Source organism: Schistocerca piceifrons, chromosome 4 (assembly GCF_021461385.2).
Source record: "Schistocerca piceifrons isolate TAMUIC-IGC-003096 chromosome 4, iqSchPice1.1, whole genome shotgun sequence".
NCBI classification, from domain to species: domain Eukaryota; kingdom Metazoa; phylum Arthropoda; class Insecta; order Orthoptera; family Acrididae; genus Schistocerca; species Schistocerca piceifrons.
Window position 1 is genome coordinate 391830695 of NC_060141.1, and position 26034 is coordinate 391856728.

The following is a 26034-nucleotide window of genomic DNA, read 5'->3' on the forward strand; positions in this document are numbered from 1 at the left end:
GGGGTGGGGAGCCATTGTATATGACTTGAAGTCATACGGCCCAACTGTACATTACATTGTGTGTTACCTCTCATGCAATAGTATCGTGGTACCATTTTCCAACAGGACAACGCTTTTCCACTCGTGTCGCATGTCTGTATAAACTACGTTCGCGACATTGATGTACACAAGTGGCTAGCAGGTTCCCCAGATCTGACCCCAACAGAACACGTGGGGGCAGCTTGGACATGGGCTCCATCCCAGCGGTAGCACTCACAATATCAAGAACCAGTTACAACAGTAGTGCGCCAGCTCGCGTCGAGAGAGGATGTAACGGCTTTATGGCACCCTTTATAAGCGAATCAGTGCGTGCATCCAGGCCAGAGGAGGTACAACAACATTCTTATAAGTTCAAGCTGTAAACCCTACCAACAGAGCGACGAAAGCTGTTTTAATTGAGACAACTCCAGTGTCCCATCCTACCGCAGGAAGGAAGCGTACTGATGTCTGTTCGTGCATGGCTTCCACATCGTCTGCCAGATACTTTCTTTTGGTCATCCTGTCGTTGTTGACGGTTTTGACGGTTTTTTGGGTACTGGATTCTACTTTGTAATCGCTGAAATAACATCACATGCCCTCTCAACCCATGAAGTTTTATTTCGCTTCCTATTTTTTTCTGGAGGAGGAGGAGGAGGAGGAGTAAGAGGAGATTATTGTTTAAGGTTCCGTCGACAACGAGGTCAGCCGGCCGCTGTGACCGAGCGGTTCTAGGCGCTTCATTCCAGAACCGCGCTGCAGCTACGGTCGCAGCTTCGAATCCTGCCTCGGGCATGGATGTGTGTGATATCCTAGGGTTAGTTAGCTTGGGGACTGATGACCTCAGATGTTTAAGTCCCATAGTGCTTGGAGCCATTTGAACCAACGAGACAGAGCACAAACTCGGATTACGGAAGGATGGAGAAGGAAAGCGGCCGTGCCATTGCGAAGGAACCATCCAGGCATTTTGCTTAAGCGATTTAGGGAAACGACGGAAAATCTAAATCAGGATGGCCGGACGCTGGTTTGAGCCGTCGTCCTCCCGAATGGGAGTCCACTGTGCTAACGACTGCGATACTTCACTCTGTCTTTCCTGCTAGGTCCTTCTCGTTTTCGTCAGGCAATATATTTTTTTCTCCGATTCGATTCAGTACCTCATCATGAGATATTCGATCTACTGGTTCTTCTGTTGCACCAAATTTCAAAAACTTATATATTCCATTCTGTGTGAACTGGCTCTCCAAAGGATTTCAAAAATCTGAGGCAATGTCGTCTACTTCAAGGAACATGTTTAGTCCAAGATCTTTCAATGTTTCTTTTCGCAGTATTATTTCTCCCATCTCATCTTCATTTACTTTCTCTTCCGTTTCTATAACTGGCTACTAAACTCATTTCCTCTCGTGTAGCCCTACTATATACGAGTATTCCTTCCACCTTTCAGCTTCCCTTCGTTGCTTAGTCTCGCTTGCCATCTGAGCTCTTGATATGCACGGAACCGCTTCTCTCTTCCCCAAAGACCTCTTTAATTTTCTTATACGCAGTATCTATCTTTCCCTTTCTCGTACATGCTTCTATAGCTGTTCGTGCACAGCTTCCACATCGTCTGCCAGATACTTGCTTTTGGTCATCCTGTCGCTGTTGACGGTTTTCAAATTATGGGTGTTTCATACGGCGTTGAGAAAGGTGACTTGCCCAGTGTTATTGACCACTGTTATGACAGGTCGATTACAACGGATTGTTTTATCGGATATTATGCTGCTGTCACAGTAAATTTGGGAAATTTTAATTTTCTGCAATAGAGAGGGGATCGTAGTATCTGTATTATGGAGAAAAGTCTTTCACTAACTGATAGTGCTGGCCCATCTTCTGGTGGATTATTTTGGCTTGGCCTGTTCAAATTCGTTGACGCCAAGGTCTTACATCCATATCTGGTGTGTGATATACTCTCCTTCTGATACCTACACTTCATATATGCATCATTTATTCCTTACTCTTTCAGGATACACTTCCGACAGTTACTAGTCGATATAACCTGATTTTGTACCGCTCTCATTGATTTCTTAGTTTATACAATCACACTTGCGTACGTGAATCAGTGGTTCAATATTTGAAAATCAACATTGCCGTGATTGGTGTCGTTCATGTGTTTCTTAGTACAGTTCTTTTGTAAGCATCTTGGTATCATTTATTTCAGTCTTAGATATTGGGGCAGTCTCAGAATTTTCTGTTAGATGGAGTCATGTGTAATAACGTTTGCGGATGCTATGCTTCTTGGATTGAAGACCTGCTGCTCTAAAAACACGTTTCAGGTCCCAAAGTTGCTTTTCGTGCAGCTGCACAAATATCTGTTAGACGCCTAACTACTTTCTGACGTGGTATAGTTAGCTTTTCAATAATTGATTCAGGATGATGGACGCCATTTCTCATGATAATTTCCCGTGTTTTCCTTCTTATATCTTCCAGGTCGTTTTTGTCCATTATTACTGTAATCTCTCTTTCTTACAACAGAAATGACATTGTTGGACTCAAGTATACTCCAGGTCACTTGCAATTTCCTCAATAGTAGGCCTGGCGCCTTAAGCAATTTTACAACACTTAACACAAAATACGGGATGTTTCAAAAATTACTATATCGCTTATTTCACTGTTATTACTATATCCTGAGATTCTAAACAGAATGATCTTCAGGTTACGAGGCACTTCCCCAGGGCAAACATTCTTGGTAGAAGTGAAGGCGAATTTTCAGTCGTGCCTGGATAGTTCACTGCCCGCGAAAGCCAAAGGTTCCTGCTTCGCGTCACCGTCCGGCACGCTGGTTTAATCTACTAGAACGTTTCAAATCAACGCATAGTTTGCTGCAGACTAAAAATTGATTACATACATTAACTCATCGTAGATGCACTAACCTATACATCTTTCACTGAGACAGTATTGCCGTGGCAACTAAAAAAACCTCATTCTGGGGTTTTTTACCGGGTTTATTTGGGATATCTGTCTTGGTTAAGACGAACGAGGTACTTGGAACTCACTTTCTTCACATTCTCATTTGAGACTCACTTAACCCAGAAGCAGTTTGCTGGCTTATGACAGAAAAGAACCTAGTTTTTAAAGACTGCTAAGTCGGTATGCTAGATCAGAACTCAATTACAAAAAAAAGCAGACTTCTTTTGATTTAACGAGGGACAAGTAGTGCAGGTAAACTTATGGATAAATCATATATAAGAAGCGCAGATTCTTTTTGTCTACGATTAATGCCTTTGTTTGTCATGATAAAAATTACTCTTCTCGCATACCTCTTGCGGGCATAGTGACTATTTACGTCTCTTGTTGTCGGCTTAGTGTTCGGGAGACCTTCGAGTTGGCGTTTGCAGAAACAGTCACTGATTTATACAAAAGAGTATATATGTTCCTGAATTTCTGCGGTGAACTGGGTAAAGCTCATTGTTTTATTAGGCTTTGCTATGATATTCATTCAGTTTTAGAATCTGTTGCCTCTTGTTAGTTCTGCGAAAACTATTTCTTACCGTGTGCGAGGAAACTGATTAGTAATGAACCCAAGTTCGGTAGAAGGCATTACCCAAGGCATGGTTATTATTGCCAGGCACGGCACCCACAATTCCCAGAAAGACTAACGGAACGTGAAATCTTATGAACTGAATTCCAAGTAACGTATAATACGACTACATTTCCACAGGCCAAGAAAAGTCAAACAAAGCTAAAACACTAACTATATCTTCTATAAAAATAAAAACCATTAAGCCTAGCCTCTCATTTACGTCATTTGTGGAAGAAGAGAACACTTATACTGTGACTGTAGTAGAAAAGAATTGTGACGATTTATAAATTCATAACAACATGAATTCATGCCACACTCGGAACAGCAACATATTTAGCTTGTTAACTACTATTTTCTTAAATAACAGCTCCTTCGGTATTTTCCTCCACTTCTCAGGCATGAGTCTTGACACACATCCGCGGAAGTTGCACAATTCGTGTTAAATGCACCACGAAAGTTGCATAATTCCTATTGAAACTACAGTGCATGTCTCTGACGGTTTTGAGCAAGTAATGAATGCTGTGAGCTCAATAAAGAAAAGCAGTCTAAAAGCCCTTACTTCGCAGTAGTTACATCCCCATTCTCAAATATTAGTGAAAATTGTAAAACCATTGAAACATGTAGCAAATAACAGCACTGACAAAAAAATGCGACTGATCTGTAGATAGCCGCGTAGATTATGGATACATGCACAATCGTTGAGGATACGTCATCTTCATCTGACTGTGAGCAGTTTCTTTGGCACTGTGCGCGCACTCAATGGCGACCGGGCAACAAAGCCATCTCTCTTTCCGTGACTCGCCTGGCGGTGCTTTGGCAGCATCTCAAAAATACATCGTCACACATGCGCCGCCAGAGACGCCGATGTCTCAGAAATATCTAGTTCTCTGTTATAATTTTTTCTGCGCATACCAGGGGGCTTCAACCTAACACACAGGACATTTTCAGTACAGTGTATGTAAAAGGTACTCAGGTCAAAGTATATATATAAAGGGACACATTTATGTTGTTACCTTACTAGTTCGGTAACCTACATGTTATATAGCAGCCGAGCCTCCCCATCTTTAACCTAGTTTCTGTTGAACCATGTCCGAAATGTAACGTGGATTACCCCTCGGGAACCCGTCAGTGTGCAAAACTGTTGAACCATGGACGAAATGTAACGTGGATTACCCCTCGGGAACCCGTCAGTGTGCAAAAATGACAAGTCGTAAAACAGAGTCTTCGCCGAACTCAAGGTTATTCAGTTACTGGCAGAGGAGGTTGAGTCACGACTTGCAGAAAGGGAAGAACATACTGTACCACTAAGGCAATGCCTACAAGAACAATGTGGTTTTAAAAAAATGTTTGTAATTGCTGAGTGCTTTATTTGTGGTGTTTACGGACTGCGAATAACAACACAAACAAATGATTATATACTGGAATGTGTCTGCAGTGCAACCTTCAATGGAAGTGAAACGTGAACGATAAACAGTTCATACAGGAAGAGAATCAAAAATTTTGCAATGTGGAGCTGCAGAAGAAGATGCAGATTACATCGAACCACTAATGCAGAGGTACTGAATCGAACTGGTAAATGTGGTATCGTCCAAAGATCACGGCGCCACACCAAAGTCGGCTACACACGTTGATACCACAGATACTTGCAATGTCTCGCTACAATCAGTAACGACGAATGGGAGAGACCGAAGAAGACACGCCCTCTCTCTCAAACAGCAGCGCCCTCACATGGAGGTCAATATAAAGCCGAGGGTGAAAGCATTTCTTGACATCAGCTGGAGCAGTCAACATCATGGAGTAGGACTAAAGAATTATTCAAGTCTCAGACGGATATACACTATGGTAAATGATGAACATTCCACTTTAGAGGAAGAGTTTGTGATTGTATGCATCAAGGGAAGCTTTAATAGTCAATGATAGTTGTATGTTATTAAGCATTACTAAGGCAAAGGACTGTATCAAATTAAGTAATTCCTGTTATCATTCATGTAACAAAGTTAACGAATATTTCATCTGTTGTAGTTCCAATGAGCCATCTCTCAGAGTGATCAAAGAACACACAGTTAATGCGTACAATTGTACACTGATAAGCCAAATCATTATGACCACTGCCCCACCTCGACGTTGGATATCAGCTGCTGGCGCTAAGGGCACGCGACGCACGTACACAAATCAACGGCACGTCATTTACGCCAATTACATGACCTGTGCGTATACATGTAATGCCACATATCTCGACAAGCCTACCAACAAACTTGTGGATCTCTGATACGCAGGATCAGTAATGACAATCAAGCTATTAAGCAGGTGTCCATAATGTCTCGGCTCATCAGCGTAGTTTCGCCTGGTCATAACAAAAAGAAAAGATATGTGTGGCACGACTTACCTAAAAGAAGGAATCAATTGATGGGACACCTCCTGAGCCATTAAGGAATCGTCAGTTCGGTAGCGAGGGTAAAAATAGTATAGAGAGACCGAGGCTTCATCACAGTAGAGAAATTCAGATGGATGTAGGTTACAGTAGTTGTGCAAGGTACAAAGGCCTGAGAAGATAGACTAACATAGAGAGCTGGATCAAACTAAAGCTCGGACTGGACCATAACAACAACACATATACTACAACAATGGAATATAAACGTGTTACATTTATGTTGCAAAAGTTTACACACTTTCTTTGTTGAGACAAAACGAGAAGGGCGAATTCACAGATCATATCCATTGTAAGAGAATGCACTGCTACAAAATCTTGATGGGTGTCTCAGTCAACACGTACCATAGGCTGCATGTCTGAGCAAAATGGCACCTTTTTATCCACTGTCCGTTCCATTCACGAATCGTGCACGAGAAGACTCACAATCAGTACGTCTCCTTATTAGATTTAATCTAACTTTACGGCCATTGTTTTTTCATCACATCTGTCTATAGGCTGGAGAGCTTGAACCCTATTAGAATTTGCGCTCGTGGTTTCAAACTTCTGTGATCTGCAACGCATTTCTCCTAGAATCCCACTGACAGTGAATGCCGGGATAGTTCCTTTGAAAGGGCACGGTCGAGTTCCTTCTCCGTCCTTCCCTAATCCGATGAGACCGATGACCTAGCTGTCTCCTCCCCCAAACAATCCAATCCAATTCACTGACAGTGAAACTATCGTGCTGACTGAGTAAATCCACAACGAAATGCAAAATTCTTCTTTGCGTGTTCTCTCTTCATTTACTCACACTTTTTAATTATCACAGTCTGATCAACAATGTTCAGGAAATAGTCGGACCATGATTTTGTGAGTTGCAATCTTTGTTTATGTATTACGCATTAATAGCGAATTCACTCCAGAATTTGCTTCCTGCAACAAGATTTATATGATTTTTCCACATTAAGGTACTCTGGTTGATTACTACTGGATAATAATTGACGGTCGTTGGTACAGTCAAACAATTTTGCTCTTTTCCGCCTACTCATGAACGTTTCTTAAACCTATAATTATTCACATACAGAATGGAGATGTTAATTATTTATTTCTAATGAGTAAGGGCGAAAAGGTTTTAGTTAGTTACTTGTTTTACGGATCAAATTCAACATAAACGTAATGATGTGGGACGTGTCAACAGGACAAACGTAGAACACTTGTGGCTGGATGCTGGCCATTTACATGTAATTTTTAGTGATTAATTATCTCTACACAAGAATTATTCATTCTTCTACAAGGAATTGTTACGTAGAAAGCTCTTTAATCAGTTTTTGAAAACATTTCTGCTGTGTGTCAGACATTTTATATGTATAGGTAGCTTGTCATAGAGTTTTATGGCCGCATATTTCACCCCTTCATCTGGCAAAGTTATAGGGTAATGCAAATCATTTTTCCTTTTAGTGATGTACTTGTGAATATCATTCTCACTCTCAAACTTAGATGGATTACTGATAACAAATTTCATAACTGAATAAATGTATGTTGAAGTTGTTACTAAAATTCCCAGCTGCTTAAAGAGGCATCTGCAAGATGTATGTGTGTGAATAACATACGTAATTCTAATTACTTTCTTTTGTACTATGAGTACTTTTCACCTAAACGAGGAGTTACCCCAGATATTATCACACAAGACACAAATGAATGAAAATATGTAGAATGTGTTAACTTACTGACTTCTGTATCCCTATAGCTGCCCGTTATTCTTATGGCAAAAGTAGCCGAACCTAACAGTTTTAGCATGTCTGCTACACGGTTTTTCCAGTTGAAGTTTTCAAGAAGATGCACACCTAAGAACTTACAATTTTCTACCCTGTTTATTATGTCTTGTTGGGAGAATAGATTAAAGATCTAAGTGAACTTTTTAAAAAAGTTTAAAGCTAGCTCATTTGTCATAAGTGGAACCTCCAGATGGGAAAGAGTTAAAAAAAAAGCATCCAGTAACTTTCACTAAAATATCATTTACTATTTCCCCTGTCGATGCTTCTTTGCTCGGCTTCGCAACACTGTTAGTATCACGTAAAACATGACTAAGTCTGCCCCTTGATTCAAATAAAAAGGCAGTTCATTAACATAAAGCAAGAACCGATCCCGGTGAGTTGACCATTGTAATTTATCTCCATTCAGATAATATGACGTCCTTATTTATATTAATCTAGCAACCTAAGGCAACTTTCTGCATTATGTTGCTTAAAGAACCAAATAAGAACTGAACTGCGTATTCGATAAAATCTTAACTTCTCTTAAAGAAAATTACAATTGACACAATTAAACGCCTTCGATAATCTGAGAAGATCCCAATTGGTGATGTTTTATCATTCAAAGACTTTGCTACGTGTTCAGTAAATGTGTAAATAGCTGACGCAGCAGGTTGGTACTTTTGATATCCAGAATATGAATGGCTAAGTATCCCCTTACTACACAAGGATGTGACAACCGTGGAGTGCATTAGCTTCACAATAATTTTAGAAAATGAAATAAGGAGTGAAACTGGGTAGTGGTTATTGTCATCTGTGGAGTCACTCTTTCTATAGAGGGGGATAACAATGGCATATTTTGAGGGAGAACGCACTGAGCTAATGATACATTAGAAAAGTGACTAACAAGCGGATCGCAAATGCTCGTCCTCGACGATCTCGTCCAACTTTATGATATATACAGGGCTTTGCCAGAAACGAGTGTCTACATCTACATCTACATCTACATTGATACTCCGCAAGCCACCCAACGGTGTGTGGCGGAGGGCACTTTACGTGCCACTGTCATTACCTCCCTTTCCTGTTCCAGTCGCGTATGGTTCGCGGGAAGAACGACTGTCTGAAAGCCTCCGTGCGCGCTCTAATCTCTCTAATTTTACATTCGTGATCTCCTCGGGAAGTATAAGTAGGGGGAAGCAATATATTCGATACCTCATCCAGAAACGCACCCTCTCGAAACCTGGCGAGCAAGCTACACCGCGATGCAGAGCGCCTCTCTTGCAGAGTCTGCCACTTGAGTTTATTAAACATCTCCGTAACGCTATCACGGTTACCAAATAACCCAGTGACGAAACGCGCCGCTCTTCTTTGGATCTTCTCTATCTCCTCCGTCAACCCGACCTGGTACGGATCCCACACTGATGAGCAACACTCAAGTATAGGTCGAACGAGTGTTTTGTAAGCCACCTCCTTTGTTGATGGACTACATTTTCTAAGCACTCTCCCAATGAATCTCAACCTGGTACCCGCCTTACCAACAATTAGTTTTATATGATCATTCCACTTCAAATCGTTCCGTACGCATACTCCCAGATATTTTACAGAAGTAACTGCTACCAGTGTTTGTTCCGCTATCATATAATCATACAATAAAGGATCCTTCTTTCTATGTATTCGCAATATATTACATTTGTCTATGTTAAGGGTCAGTTGCCACTCCCTGCACCAAGTGCCTATCCGCTGCAGATCTTCCTGTATTTCGCTACAATTTTCTAATGCAGCAACTTCTCTGTATACTACAGCATCATCCGCGAAAAGCCGCATGGAACTTCCGACACTATCTACTAAGTCATTTATATATATTGTGAAAAGCAATGGTCCCATAACACTCCCCTGTGGCACGCCAGAGGTTACTTTAACGTCTGTAGACGTCTCTCCATTGATAACAACATGCTGTATTCTGTTTGCTAAAAACTCTTCAATCCAGCCACACAGCTGGTCTGATATTCCGTAGGCTCTTACTTTGTTTATCAGGCGACAGTGCGGAACTGTATCGAACGCCTTCCGGAAGTCAAGAAAAATAGCATCTACCTGGGAGCCTGTATCTAATATTTTCTGGGTCTCATGAACAAATAAGGCGAGTTGGGTCTCACACGATCGCAGTTTCCGGAATCCATGTTGATTCCTACATAGTAGATTCTGGGTTTCCAGAAATGACATGATACGCGAGCAAAAAACATGTTCTAAAATTCTACAAGAGATCGACGTAAGAGATATAGGTCTATAGTTTTGCGCATCTGCTCGACGACCCTTCTTGAAGACTGGGACTATCTGTGCTCTTTTCCAATCATTTGGAACCCTCCGTTCCTCTAGAGACTTGCGGTACACGGCTGTTAGAAGGGGGGCAAGTTCTTTCGCGTACTCTGTGTAGAATCGAATTGGTATCCCGTCAGGTCCAGTGGACTTTCCTCTATTGAGTGATTCCAGTTGCTTTTCTATTCCTTGGACACTTATTTCGATGTCAGCCATTTTTTCGTTTGTCATAAGTGGAAGCTCCAGATGGGAAAGAGTTTTCAAAAAATAGCTTGTTTTGCGCGGGTCGGAGGACTCACGATACAATTACGTTAAAGTAGTTCCCAGGAGGCGGCTTGCGCAGAGGAAAGAGTGCAGTCGATGTCTATGCGGAAACGTTTTTATTTTTCATTTTCAATTTTTAAGTTACTGCAAATAAATGAAAATAATGCTCAGTTCATTGGTTTTATTAATATATTCATAAAAGGCACGAAAAGCAAGGCAAAGGAAATTTTGAGATTGCAAATAAATTTCCAAAACTGGATTGTCTTCATGGCCTCAACGAGGAAGAGATTTAATTAATACGCACAAGAATTTGTTTCATTTTAACCTGCAATCAGTCATCAGCACTCGAACAATAGGTTCCCTGAACAGGTAACATCGGCCGTTGGGGACACCGATAATTCCAACCACGGAGCTCATTCGCTTGCTAGCTCTCGATCGAATAACTCGAATTATTCTAAATTATTGTGAGAATACCGTGAGAATGTTGTTTTTCTGTACAAACTTTAAAATAACAATGTAAATTGCAGTGTTTATAAAATGTGCAAGTTACCGAGAAAATTACTACTTCTCGTGTTTTTAGGAAGAATATCACTCCAGAAGGTGTGACTCGTCAACTGCAAAATAATAATGGTATCTAATTTTATACAGAAATTCTCGCGCAAGTCTTACCATCCCCTCCTGGAAATTTATTTGCAATCACGAATTTTCCTTTGCCTTTCCTTCTCGTTTCTTTTATGAGAATATTTATAAATACAATATGCTGGGCATTGTTTCGGTTTATTTGCAGTGTAAGTAACGTAGAAAATGAAAATAAAAGAAGTTGCCACTTTTAGGAACTCGACCCTGCTATCCTCGGATTGCCGTTCTGCACTACTTCCACTGCGCCATCCGCTGCCTGGCATGTAGACTGACATAGAAGGCTCATGCCTTGCCCGGCCCAAGCCAAGAAACGTAATTTTTTTTCTCTAAACGCTCGGGCATCTGGAGCTCCCGCTTCTGTGTTTCATTTCGGCCAAGCACTGCATAAACCATACCTGTAAATTTGGACGAAAACCGGCTAGTAGGCACAGTCGATTTGTAAGGACATCAAATATTACAGGGCAACTTTTTAGTATTTTATTGGAGATAGCGTCCACACCTATGTAGACGTGTTTGTGGTCCGTCTAGTTGTGATTTTGCCTCTTATCGAATGAAATGAGGCATCGAGAGCACAGACGGCTCAGTGAATCGTTTAATCCAGATTCTGTGAAGGCTGTAATTCAGGGTAGAGTTGGTTCTACTATTTTCTTTTTTTTTCAGTGTAACTTGGGAATGCTCATTAAGATTACTGTGAACACGAATCAGGATGTTTATTTCAACTTTGTTGGAGACGACGTGTTGCCATTTCCTATACACCTTGACGGTGAGTATGGTGCACACACACCCGTCTATGGTGGCGTTTTTTTATTATTATTTTGTTTTGAAATTATTATTTATTTTTTAAATATTGAAATTTTGGAATTTAATTAGCACCATATTTTTTGCTAGGCTTCTCTACCGGGATTGTCTGTTGGCAAGTAAAATTTTCGGACGTGATTTACGCCTAAAAGCTATCGGACTTCGTTTTGCAAAAGGTGAAATTTTAGATGCAGGTTCTATTTTGAAAGCAGACCGAACGTATTACACTGATTGGTGCCGTTAATACGCGATCATTCACCAACAGACACCCCCACAAAAAGTAAGCCGCATTTACTTTTCAAATTCATGAAAAAAGCTGAGGAAAAAAGGTATGGTTATCCTTAATTACAAACACAATGAAATTAAGTAATAATAATTATTATTATTACGCAAAATGAGTACAAATAACAGAAGCTCTACTTAACTGCAACCGCACCGGATAATGGCTGATCAGGAAGAGAGAACAAAAAGGTTGCCGGTACGGTTCATTTCAAATTACACAGATCATCTTATTACAGAGATGTTTTATTGCAATCGCTGTGTCTATTAAGCAGCGATAAAGTCGTCTCAGCGCTACTGCGCGGAAACACATATTCACGAAATCCGCTAGCACTTGGGGAACATTACACGTCCTCGAATGTGACAACAGTCGTGTTCACAGGATCCAGGCGTGTAGTCTTGGTTTGACGTACACTCTGTTAACCTGTACGATCTTGACAGGCCCGCTAAATCGCTCGATCTGCATTCCACAGGAAATGTCTGGGACTAAACTGTCTGACGAAAAGAGTGAAGTGCCCAGAATGCACAGTAGAGTGCCACTGTAACTTCGTACCCGTACAGGCCATCGGTGGTTATGTAAATACTTTGTAACTGATAGAATGGCCACCAGAGTGCACTGCTCGTGTTAAGTGCTACTATACTTGGTAGGCGTCAGATGTTATCACTCTGAAGGACACGGAGATGACGTGTGCTCGTGTGAGAGGGCATAGTCGACATCTGACAGGGTTTGAAAGGCGTCTGCTTGATGGTCTCCATTCGACCCGATGGGCGTATCGGGCAATATCCAAATTTGTGGGGCATTCAGACGTGCCAGAGGTCCGACGTTGGGCTGCACGCTCGTCGTCAAGGTTCAAGTACACCGTTTCTGATCTGTGTCTGCCGTCTGCGTGCAAGTAATGAACTCCCTGCAAATTTCTCTGCGATCCCCCAGCATTAGTCGGAGACTAGCAACAGCCGATCTAGAGGACTATTGACACTAGTTACTGCCCGACATTCATGTGGAGCACGTGTTGGTCTCACCGCGGACTTCTAGTACTCAGCCGCACAACTGATTTCATCAATGGTGTACAGACCTGAAGATGGCGTTGACGCAACGTCGAAACTAGTAGCCAAATAAATATAAAATCTTAAGTGCAGCTGGAAGAGTTTCATTTTTAATAAAAATTATACCAGCTGTGTCCCATCATCATCCAATTTAAAAATGGATGTACGAAGATTACAGCTTATTGTGCTACGCATATGTGGCATGGTCCAGAGATGGCGGTGCCATACCGAAGTTGGCAGCGCACATCGATTCCACAGACATTAGCGAGATCTCGTTGCAACCCGCAGTGACGAAAAGGAGAGGCCGAAGAAGATATGTCCTCCCTAAGCACAGCAGCGCTCTCGCACAGAGGTCAATATAGAGTTGATCATAGAGGCGTTCTATGCAGTATGTGACCTCAGCTGAAGCAGTCAACATCATCGGGTTGGACTAGGGAGCTATTCAAGTAACAGATGTAAATGCACTTTTGCAAATGTTGAACAGTGTACCTGAAGAGAATTGTTTGTGATTCTAGGCATCAAGGGATGCTTTGATAGTCAATGAAAGTTGTAAATACTCAAGTACTGCTGTGGCAAAGGATTGTACCAAGTTAATTAAATCTTTTTATTCATTCATGTAATAAATTATATGTTGTAGTTCCAGTGAGCGCCGGCCGGTGTGGCCGTTCGGTTCTAGGCGCTTCAGTCTGAAGCCGCGTAACCGCTACTGTCGCAGGTTCGAATCCTGCCTCGGGCATGGTTGTGTGTGATGTCCTTAGGTTAGTTAGGTTTAAGTAGTTCTAAGTTCTAGGGGACTGATGACCATAGATGTTAAGTCCCATAGTGTTCAGAGCCATTTGAACCATTTGAGTTCCAGTGAGCCATCTCCCATAGCAGTCAAAGGACCCACACTTACGGCCAGGCGATTGTAATTTCGTCTCTGTATCCTGCTGTTACACCACAAAACAAACTGTGACCACGAAGCATAGAGTGCTGATGAATGGTGTCTGATTGTGTTCACTGATGACTCGTAGTTCTGTACTACCGTGGATGACCTTCGGCGAGTATGGCGGTGATGTGGGCAGAGGTTCCATTCTTCCAATAGTCTGGAGAGAAATAGTGGTGTTACTCCTTACGTCATCGTGTGGGGAACGAGCGGACATGACTTTACGTCACAGCTAGTAGCGATTGTAGGAACTCGGTATCGTGATGCCATTTTTCAACAAGACATTGTTCGTCCGCACACAGCACGTGTCTGCATGATGTTGAGGTACTTCTATGGCCAACACGATACCCAGAGTTTGGATGTGAACTCGGTATCCAGGATATCAAAAACCAGTTACAACACCTGTGGTCAGCTCGCCTTAGGAGAAAAAACGACGACTTTATAACACCTTTCCCAGCCGAATCGGTGCCTGCATCCAGGCCAGACGGAGTGCAACATCATTCTGGTAAGTGAACTCATGCTGCCAAGTTCTTTGTAAAAGTGACTCGATTTTCGTCATAGCTGAACTAACACCACACACACTCACAAACCGAGGTTTCTTTTCCTCCTCCCTCTTCGGGGTGTTTCACTTTCTTTGTCGGGCAACGTATTTGGAGACCGGGTGGAATGTAGCAATCTAATAATAATCACTGCTTAGCTTCATCTTATGGACTGTCTTCTTCCTCGATTTGAGGCCATTTTCAGAGCAAGAGGTGTTATTAGCCGGTAAGAGCGCGATGACTCGTGCGGGTGGCTATCTTTTCGTCCCATGTGCTCATGTGGCTCGTGCACTCATGGGGCCGCACAAGGCTTAGCACGGTCGCCGTCGCGCAGTGGACACGCCCCCCGCCGGCCTCCCCCGCTGGCCAGGTCTGCTCGGTATTCAGGTCTGGGGACGACGCAACATCGCCGACCACGCATGCTGCTGCGTCCACGCCGGAAGCTGAGTTGGCAGCTGGGAGGGGAGTGGACGCGGTGGCCAGCGCGGCGTCGCGACGCCCGAGTCTTTCCCGACTCCTCTTCCCCCGTCGGGCGCCGGTGTCGACGTGGCACATCCGACGGCAACTCCGCGCGCCGCCAGTCTCTGAATGACCGTCGTTGCCTACGCTAGCAAAAACTGCTCGCATTCTTACTGCTGGAATTAATAGATCGAGTCTTTCACAGATTACAGGTGAGTACTAACTGTGGCGTTGTGTCCGGCGTAATGAAGGTTGGCGTCGTCATCGCATAGCGATTTTGAAATCATTTATGGCACACTTTGCGGAATTGCAAATTTAACGCTGCGAACGCCTAGGTCGATAGCTACTTGTTAAATGAAGCAGGTCACGCTCTACTCCCTATTCTATGCTTTAGATTATTTTCCGTAATAGATATTCTCGATCCTGTCGTTATAATATAAGAACTGGATCTCTCGTTCGTACCATATAGGAAATGTGTTATTTTAAATTTTAAAATTCAATGGTGTCTTGTTTACTTTAGCGAAGGACTCAAACTGAAGGTTCGACGTCTGCTTCGAATTAGAATTTTATTTTTCTTCGGTGAAATAAATTTCAATGGATGACAAAGATCAAGAATTCTACGAAAAGTTTTGTTTTCCTTTCTTGCATCAGACGAAATGCTGTGTGTAGTTTAATGTGATTACTGACATACTTTACTCATGAACTTTAAAGGGACAGAAATATTTTTTATCACGTTTCATAATATTTTTCTTCAGTAACTTATTTACCTGAAAATTTTCTGGCTGGTACCATTAGTACCACTTTGTACTATACTTGCATCAGAATACCTTAAAATTTTCGTTTTGGTAGACATTACTGCACTGTGCACGTTGTCAAGTCGTCTGCCACTTCCTGTGCAGAAGTAGAACTTGCATGTAAAAACGATGGCAGAAAAAGAGTTCATAAAAAGTGGGTGGGATACTAACGGCGGTACGTGGGCGCTAAAAAAGGTGGGCTGTGAAATGTGTTTTGTTACAGCAGTGTGAACGTAGATACTTCTTATAACATAGAAAGTTCTATATCCTATGCTTGTGTCTAACAACTCGAATGTAGAATATTACGTAATAGTTCGCTGTTCAATAGTTCTCTTAAGCACGTTCTAATTTATTGCTGACCTTCTCACGTCCATTGAGTCACAAAGTTGCACATCTCTTTGTTATGTGCATTTTTACTACTGTTGGCGTTCGCTTATGTGGACTAAAATGAACTTCACATCGATTCGACAAATCAGTTTACAGTTATTGAGCGGTGAAAGATATTTCTGTCTTTGAGGAATTATGTAATTATTATATTGCTGCACTACGTTAAATGAAATTCCTAATGTTTTAGTGATTTCAGAACAACGGAATGTCGAAGTAGCATAGCAATCACAATCACAAGTACTTGTAGTGCAGCTCTTGGCGAAGTGCGCACGTCTGCGGGTTGCGACAATGTCTTCCCCGAGTGCGCCGTGAGTTGCCCAATGTGGAGTGGCGGCACTACTTGTTGAAGGCTCCAATGGTGCAATTCTCGGCAATGACTGGGTTGTTTACAACACGGGCCGAACCTGCCAGTGTTTGCTCCGATGTGGGGGCCGTCGCTGTAGCAATACGAGCAAACACATCTATTGCGCGTGAACGGTCGTCGCGCGATCTGCTATATTTTCAGTAAAGAACTGAGAGACAGCATTTCGTTAAACGCGTCTGGATATTGTCCACTCTTTCTGACCGCCTTCAGCCTATTGCTCGACACGTAAAGTCGACTACGCTCGGAAATGTCACTCTTAATGTGAATGGAGTCAATGGATTTCAGGTAAGGCATCCTCTTGTTGCACGCCTTTGCATGCCAGTGAAAGAAGGAAATACTCCACATAACCCCCTCCTTAATATTTCTAATCTGAATATTTTAGCGATACAACTGTTTGTACGGAGGACTAATAAAAGTTGTGGTGATTTAGAAGCCGTAGAGTGTCGTAATATACAGTCCATCATCGCCAGGATAAATAAGATTTGTACCTCCAGGTGACAGCGTGTTTCAATTTTTCAGCAATATATAAATATATTCTAGATTTTTCAGAAATATATAACATATGTCATTAAATAACCACAATGGTAGTCGCGAGATGTTTATGGGTAGGTGATCTAATTTAAACACATTAAAACGAAATGCTGCAGTGTGAACGATTTTTGATCCTACTGGGATCACGGACTTTCATTCTTGAAAATTAATTTTTAGAGCTTTTCATGCTAAAATGTTCGTCTGCGAGCACTCCAGTGTTACTACGTTGTTTGAAAGGATACGGAGATACAAGTAAATGCAAAACAACAGTCGCTTACTCTTGATACGCCACGGACTTCATGATAAGGTTTCTAGGCAACTCTTTTTTGTGGACTGGTTATTTAGCTCACCCGTCTCAAAAGCAGTTTGATGTTCTCACTCTGACCGAATAACACGTGTTTCACATTTCTGACAGAGCGTAAGATTGCAGCTCTTTTCCCCCAGCAATTAGCAGCAGACTCACAAAGACATGCTTCGTGTTGGCCGCCACAGCCAATCAAGAGCCGGCCGTGAGGTGTCGGGAGTCCCACGTCATCCATTCAGTCATAGTGACCGGGAACTTACTACAATGGGACGTTCTCCCTTTCAGTAACATGTAGCTCCACAACGTACCTTGTAGTACTGAGCCGCGTCTAGGGGAATGTGTCCTTCTAAGCCTTGTGTCACCAATTTTTATTTCAATTGTGATACGAAATTGAAGTAACGTTCTTAAAGACTATAAAATAATTTTAGCACAGCTCATACAAATTCTTTTTAGGTTCTCTTTGAAAATCTTTAAATATTAATGAAGGCAGTAACATGCTGTTACTTTCAGCAACTATGTTACAGTATCCTTTAGAAAACTGCACTGAGATAGCAGGACTTGTGAAAGACTTTGGACAGCTTCAGAACATCGTGACGTGACAAACCCGCTGGAGTTGTGACAGACTGTCACAGTGCGAAGACAGCTGGGAACGGTAAGACATTTTCACACTATGATGCAACGAGCGGAAGCGGATTTTCTTTCTTACTAAGAACGTAAAATCGTGATGATTGTGTCAGTCACGTCGAAAAATGTCGCCAATGAAACAAATGAGTTAAAACAGCTTTGCAGATCCGAATTTTATATTGAAATTCACGATAAATCGCAAAAATTGCCGGTGACCTCTCGACGTGGAGTTGTGCTCTATCCGAATTCCCCCCTACGGCCACAAAGCGGTGGTAACAGCACATAGCCACCTAATGTGCGGTCAACTGTTTGTAGATGGTCTATTGTGAATCGCATCAAGGTTATGTGATTTCAGCGCTCGCTCACTGCCGCAGAACGGCCAGTCGACCATTTCGCTTTCCGTAGGTTTTTTTTCTTGTGTGTTTAAACAAATTCTCTTACAAATACTTCGTATGGGTCTCTGTTTTATAATGCGTAAGCAACTATGACTAAGGTGCTGCATTAGCTATTGAATGAATACTGCCTCAGATTCTGTACCATTTTCTGTGAACTAGGACTCTTATGTTCCAGATGGGCATGATAACTCGCGTCAGAAAGCGTCTGCAGACGCTGCACTTGTTGGCCAAGATGGATTCGCGTCTACAGGAAGAGAAAACTGCACAGTCAGGTGAGTACCACTCTCATAATGGCTGCAATACAGCTAGTTTAGGCATTAGCGTCCCGTCAATGGCAGGGCCATTAGAGACGGAAGTGACGGTAATTGATCCAAAACACAGCAAGGAGGAATGCTGCCTGCAACATGAATGTTAACTTTTCTCCAGTATATAGCTCGGACGAGTGATAAACTTTTAACGTGCAACTGGTTGGCTGTAAGATTCCCGCTGTATCGAGTTGTATCTCATTGTATCTCATTTACATGGTATCTCATTTACCTTGACCACCTTAAAAGAACTTTTACTCCAGAAGCAATAAAAAAATATATCAACCAAATGTTCTTTACCAACCATGATTGCCGTTTTGTAATTTCGTCCGTTACGAAAATATGAACAGCAGGTCTTTTTAAATAGTACCTTTATTTTTTTCTCCACAAGGCCTATTCAAAAATGTATGGCAGTGTATGCAGTGTATGAAAATGACGTTCTTAAAACCTTAAGGCGCACATGACTTTGACTGTCCTGTACAGTGTCCACTTCCTAAAGCTGACACTAAACAAATTGAAACAGGAGGAAAGTGGACACCGGTCATTCAATCAACAGTCTTCAGCTGAAGGCTTGTATGAGTACAATCTACAGCAACGAAGAGAAATGTTACTCAGCTATGGGGAATGACGGTTGACTGAATAACTGCGCTGAGAGATCAAGTAGTGAAGGTAGCAGAGGAGAAAAAAGACAGTGCCCTGCAAAATTGTTGGATATCTTCCCTTTAGACAGTTGCTATTGGTTACTTTCTTTATTGACTTCTCAGTTGACTTGCAACTAAACTTTCTTTACATCCCAAATTCTTCTACCTGGTTATAGATTAAGATTATGATATGTTTAAGAAACGTACACTCTGTCATGCGAGTCATAGCCATTAACAGACCAGAAAGTCCTATTATGTGGAACTCACGCATTAGTGTCCATATCTACGAGCCTTACCAAACTTGCACGACAAAAATATGTTTACAGTTTACAATGAGAATATTTACTGAAACAGAACTCACGTTTCCAAAATGAGGCATTGTGCTATTCATATCGTTCAATACCTCATACAAAAGTCATGGCAAAACATTATGTTCAGTAGAATGTACAACGTAGATCTCCCACCCCGTATCTGGGTAGGGAATGACTGTCGCTCAAGAGAATCGAGTTACAGTCTCCGCCTTGCACTTGACAGTACTCGAAATGACTGCACTAAGCTTCATGAAGACAATAAATTAAGGAGTTACTTGAAGATAAAATAACTGCTTTGATTTGAGGAAGATAAAATTAACCGACATCAAATTGCTGTGTTATCTACATCCGTTTCTCTACTTAAGTCTAATGACGCCTTTGGTAGAGGAGAGCATAAAGATCTGCCAACAGAGTGCAGTCCACCTCTTGCCATCGCAGAGTTACGAGTTACTTTGAACAGACCATCAAGTGAGCTGTTACTTTTTTTCTCGTAACAGATTCTGATATTCATAGTAATCTCTTATCACTCCATAGCTTCATACGAATGATATTACAGCCTTCCGCTATTGGAATGTAGCGATACGACGAGAAGCCTAAACCGAGCTGAAAACCACCGAAATTAAGGCTGTAGATTCGTCAAAGCAAAAATCACCATTCTACTCTCTGTGGATAGGAGATTAAATCGAAAATAAACGGAAGAGATAGGCAGGCGAAGAAATAAGATTCTGAGTTTTAGTCTTTCCAACATTTACAAAAAAAAAATTAATGTAGACATGAGTTGGCATCGGAGTGCGGTATCGAAATTTCCCTTCGCAGGAATCAGCTTATTATAATTATTCTAGATAGTCAATAAAACACGGACAACATGATGTATTATGAAATATATTTTAAAAGGCTTAAAAACTAACGCAAGGAGCCAAATATCTGTTTGACAGAAAGACACATAAAAGCAATACGGGGAAAAGGAGATTAATTACGTGCGTATAATTATCTGTGCTGCTGTTTATGCTTTTAAAATATAAATTTTAAATAGTTCAGATTGTACGCTGTATCTGCTCCATTTCGCCTGTTTTCCCTCCCATATTTTACGTCTCCCCTATACAGTGTATATAATGCAAAGGGCGATATTTTAATTTCAGTATCTTTTACCAAATGGCGTTGCGCTGTACATTCATTGAAATATTTTAGTTTATTTCATGATGTTCCACGTACCTAACTATTCTTGTTATACACGGCTTTATAGTGGATGTTATCACGTCTCATAGCGGCAGCTATTTGCTGAAACTTGTAATGTGAATATTTTGTATATATTTAAGTGACCATGAAGTATTAAATTATAATACAAATATTTACAGAGATCACATACTTCCAATTGATAATACGGAAATTTTTAAAAAAAAGAATAATTATGCAGCTAATAATTGCAGAAGTAGCCATTACAGATAATATGAGGAGCGTTAAATAAGTAATGTAACAACTTTTTTCTGAAAGCAGGTTGGTTGTATTCAGGATTCCAAGGAATGATGTTATTCCCCACTCTTTTGGCTAAAAAAGCCTATTTTTCTAATCTCCATTGAAAGCGATAGCATTACCTTACTAGGAGGGCCTTTGTGCCAGCACGGTACGACTCTAATGGTCGACGTCGGAGGCAACGTCTCGCAGCATCAGCAGTCTTACTATCACCCACGTGGTGCTTCCCGCGGAGTGCGTTCCGCACAGATGGTCATTCGTTGCTTTTTATGGGCTTCTGTTTGACGCCGAGAAACCCAGCGGGCATGCAGCTTTGAGAACCAACTGATAGACATCAGAACTACCAACATAGACGTCCAGATGAGAGCATAGTATTTGATTGTAATCCATAGATTACCTCGAATGATATTGTCCGCACGTCCCAACATTGCAGGAATCACCGCTGTATACGACCGGATGGAATGCGAGAGATAGGAAAGGTCTGCACGACCTTGTTGCGATGATGACAGACGCCTCGCCCCAAAACTCAATGTGCTTTTGTTCACTGCCAGCTCTTTATAGACATTCCTGTGAATATCTGCTATACTCTGGTTTTCTGACCAAACAAATTCAGTGATAACTTGGAGCGACCTCCGTTACAGACGCCAGTTAACAGGCTATGCATAGCGCTGGTACTTATCGGACCCTCATGAATATATAGAGGCTGAAGCAGGATTATTACACATTGCCCTATAACAAATTCCGTATTTTTTTTCAAGCGAAACTGGCCGAGAAAAAATGTGTTGCGTAATTTATTGAACACTAGGTGAAATTCGAATTGATGGATTCAGTGTCATGTCTTCGGTTCTCTGAGTGGTGGGAAGAGAGAATTTTGAATTTTCTTTACTATGGCCTTTCTTAGAAAGTAGAGCACTCACTTTTTGGCACACTTAGCACGGGCGAATCCTGCGATAAATCGTGCGAAATTAGGTCGAGTGGAGAAGACAGCTGGCCGTAATCCCGCCACAATCCAGACCCGAGAGAAGGAAGAAAAAAGAGAAAGAAGGTCGTAACAGAACGCTGTCCACCCGACAAGAAGACGGAACACATGGTTACAAATAGAGAGTGAAGCAGCCAGAAGAACTCGCTCGGTGGCGCAACGAGCACCTCCGCGCGAAATCCGGGTCGTGGGCCTAGATCGCCACAGTTCCAATATTATCCCGTCGCCTGCACATCGAAAATATTTACTGCTCCATCCGGCGACGCCGCAGCACGCGACGGAGAGGGACGAAGGGTGATAAATAAACCGAAGCTTGGCCCAGGTCGAAAAAGTGTGATATACGCACAGACGGGTGGCCGATGATTTGCAGAGAGCGCGAAACCGCCCTTACGGACGAGTTGCGTGAGTTGGTAGCAGCATCTCTCGTATAGTATAGCCCGCTTGTTTACTATGAGGATGGCTACCCGAGCTAGCCGCGGCGTGGCGTGCGTCACGGGAAGCGATGCCGCGCCGCAGCTGGCCGGCGGCCAGGAGGCGCTCAGAAATACCGGTGCTGGCCACCCCGTCCTTGCACGGCGCCTTCAGACGGCCGACGAGTGCCAGCCGCCGTCTCCTTGACATCACCTGATCACTGCCGCCACGAGGCTGCCCCTCAGTCGCGGTGCTACACCAGAAAGTCGCGTAGAAGACAGGTGGCGCCAGTAGGAACGGCCTCGAGGGTTGAGGTGGGTTGGGTTGTTTGAGGGAAGAGACCAAACTGCGAGGTCATCGGTCTCATTGGATTAGGGAAGGATGGGCAAGGAAGTCGGCTGTGCCCTGTCAAAGGAACCATCCTGGCATTTGCCTGAAGCGATTTAGGGGAATCACGGAAAACCTAAACCAGGATGGCCGGACGCGAGATTGAACCGTCGTCCTCCCGAATGCGAGGCCAGTGTGCTAACCACTGCGCAACGGCCTCGAGTCGAGGAGAGTAAAAATGTCCAGCAGAAAGTTATTCATTCTTTTCACACTCCTCATGTACACTGATCAGCCAAAGCACTATGACCACTGCCCACCGCGACATTGGATGCTGCCTGGTGGCGTGACGCGGTAGGTAACGGATGTAAGCAGAGCAGACACAGGCAGTGCATCACCCTACCGAAGATACGGACTGCAGATGGGGAAATTCATTGAGATAATCCATATGGACAAAGGCAGGTTATTACACTACTGGCCATTAAAATTGCTACACCACGAAGATGACGTGCTACAAACGCCAAATTGAACCGACAGGAAGAAGATACTGTGATATGCAAATGACTAGCTTTCCAGGGCATTCAAACAAGGTTGGCGCCGGTGGCGACACCTACAACGTGCTGACATGAGGAAAGTTTCCAAACGATTTCTCATACACAAACAGCAATTGCCTGGAGAAACGTTGTTGTGATGCCTCGTGTAAGGAGGAGAAATGCGTACCATCACGTTTCCGTCTTTGATAAATTTCGGATTGTAGCCTATCGCGATTGCGGTTTATCGTATCGCGACATTGCTGCTCGCGTTGATCGAGATCCAATGACTGTTAGCAGAATATGGAATCGATGCGTTCAGGAACGCCGTGCTGGATCCCGACGGCCTCGTATCAGTAGCAGCCGAGATGACAGGCATCTTATCTGCATGGCTGTAACGGATCGTGCAGCCACGTCTCGATCCCTGAGTCAACAGATGGGGACGTTTGCAAGACAAGAACCATCTGCACGAACAGCTCGACGACGTTTGCAGCAGCATGGACTATCAGTTCGGAGACCATGGCTGCAGTTACCCTTGACGCTGCATCACAGACAGGAGCGCCTGCGATGGTGTACTCAACGACCAACCTGGGTGCACGAAGGGCAAAACGCCATCTTTTCGGATGAATCCAGGTTCTGTTTATAGCATCATAATGGTCGCATCCGTGTTTGGCGACATCACAGTGAACGCATATTGGAAGCGTGTATTCGTCATCGCTATACTGGCGTATCACCCGGCATGCTGGTATGGGGTGCCATTGATTACACACTTCTGTCACCTCTTGTTCGCATTGACGGCACTTTGAACAGTGGACGTTACATTTCAGATGTGTTACGACCCGTGGCTCTACCCTTCATTCGATCCCTACGAAACCCTACATTTCAGCAGGATAATGCAAGACCGCATATTGCAGGTCCTGTATGGGCCTTTCTGGATACAGAAAATGTTCGACTGCTGCCCTGTCCAGCACATTCTCCAGATCTCTCACCAACTGAAAACGTCTGGTCAATGGTGACGGAGCAACTGGCTCGTCACAATACGCCAGTCACTACTCTTGATGAACTGTGGTATCGTGTTGAATGTGCATGGGCAGCTGTACCTGTAAACGCCATCCAAGCTATGTTTGACTCAATGCCCAGGCGTATCAAAGCCGCTATTACGGGCAGAGGTGGTTGTTATGGGTACTGATTTCTCAGGACTTATGCACTCAAATAGTGTGAAAACGTAATCACATGTCAGTTCCAATGTAATATATTTATCCAATGAATACCCGTTTATCATCTACATTTATTCTTGGTGTAGCAATTTTAATGACCAGAAGTGTATTACGTAGAGCCTGTGAACGAGTGTCCCGAGAAACTGGTCGAACGTTCACATGCTACTGTCGTGAGCATTTACGAAAAGACGTAGAAGGACAGTGAAACTACCACCAGGCGTTAAATGAGTGGACGTCAAATACTCTTCACAGAACGTAGAGCTTGGAGGCTTGACTGATTTGTAAAGTAGGATAGATCTGTGGCATCTCTGCCGAAAGAGCACGGTGATGTTGCCCGCAGAAATGTTTCGGCCCACGCCGTTCATCGTACACTGTTGAACATGGAGATCTGCAGCAGACCACACCTTCGTGTACACGTGTTGACCCAACGACATCGTCAGTTACGATTGCAGTGGGCATGGAACTATCGGGATTCGATCGATCTATGGAGATGTGTCGGTTCTTCGGGTGAGACATTTTTGCCACACTGGGTTGATGGTCGACTCCACAAACACCATGATCGAGGTGAAAAGCGGTTCTTAACGTGCAGCGCACCAGGACGCAAGCTGTTGGGAGCAGTGTTATGCTATGGGAAACATTCTCCTACGTTTGTGGTATTCATGCGTGGTGTCTTTCCCGACAGCGATGTCATCTTTCAGCAGTACAATTGTCCGTGTCTCGGGGCTAGAAACATGCTACAGTAGTTTGAGGAGCATTATAGCTACCTCACCTTGGTCAGTCGGCGACCAAATTTACGTGATGTAAATCCTATGGAACCCATCTGCGTCGCAATCGGATGCCATCACCGCCTACGCAAATCAGCGGCCTATTATTTACGCGAAGTACATCACCTGTGCATAGACATCTAATGCCACATACCTCCACAAACCTACCAACAAACTGTAGATCTCCGATATCCAGAATCAGTGATATATTTCGTTCCAAAGACAGGCAAAGAAGCTATTAAGCAGATGATCATAATTTTTTCGCTCATCAGTGTACATTGAACTTTTCCGTGTACAGGGAGTTTCAGACAATAAGTTTTCCTCTCTTACTTAGACCAGCTGATCAAAAGTATCGGTTGGTTTGTGATGATGGTTGGTTCTTGGGGCGCTCAACTGCGCGGTCGTCAGCGCCTGTACAAAGTCCTAATCTTCACACAGTCCAATTTTAGTCACTTTGACAAATTATGATGATAGTGAAATGATGAAGACAACACAAACACCCAATCCCTGGGCAGAGAAAATCCCCAACCCGGCCGAGAATCGAACCCGGGACCCCGTGATCCAGAGGCAGCGACGCTAGCCACTAGACCACGAGCTGCGGACCAAAAGTATAGGGACACCCCTATCCGTTGCGGAATTGAAGACTAGCAATAATAGCAGAGTGGGTCGGTCAGGATAGCCAGTGGCTTCGAAC

General features: G+C 43.0%; 2 protein-coding genes across 5 annotated transcripts in view; one reads left to right on the top strand and one right to left on the bottom strand.

The window, feature by feature from the left end:
* LOC124795359 (neuroparsin-A) overlaps positions 1 to 26034 on the bottom strand; it is a 150488-nt gene that overhangs the window by 61177 nt on the left and 63277 nt on the right. The gene's annotated exons all lie outside the window — the stretch shown is intronic.
* LOC124795356 (E3 ubiquitin protein ligase RIN2-like) overlaps positions 15080 to 26034 on the top strand; it is a 218327-nt gene continuing 207372 nt past the window's right edge. Inside the window, exons 1-2 of the mRNA XM_047259347.1 lie at positions 15080 to 15201; positions 18564 to 18660. Coding sequence (XP_047115303.1) covers positions 18564 to 18660 — 97 coding nt within the window. The 5' untranslated portion in view covers positions 15080 to 15201. The remainder of the gene's footprint in view (positions 15202 to 18563; positions 18661 to 26034) is intronic.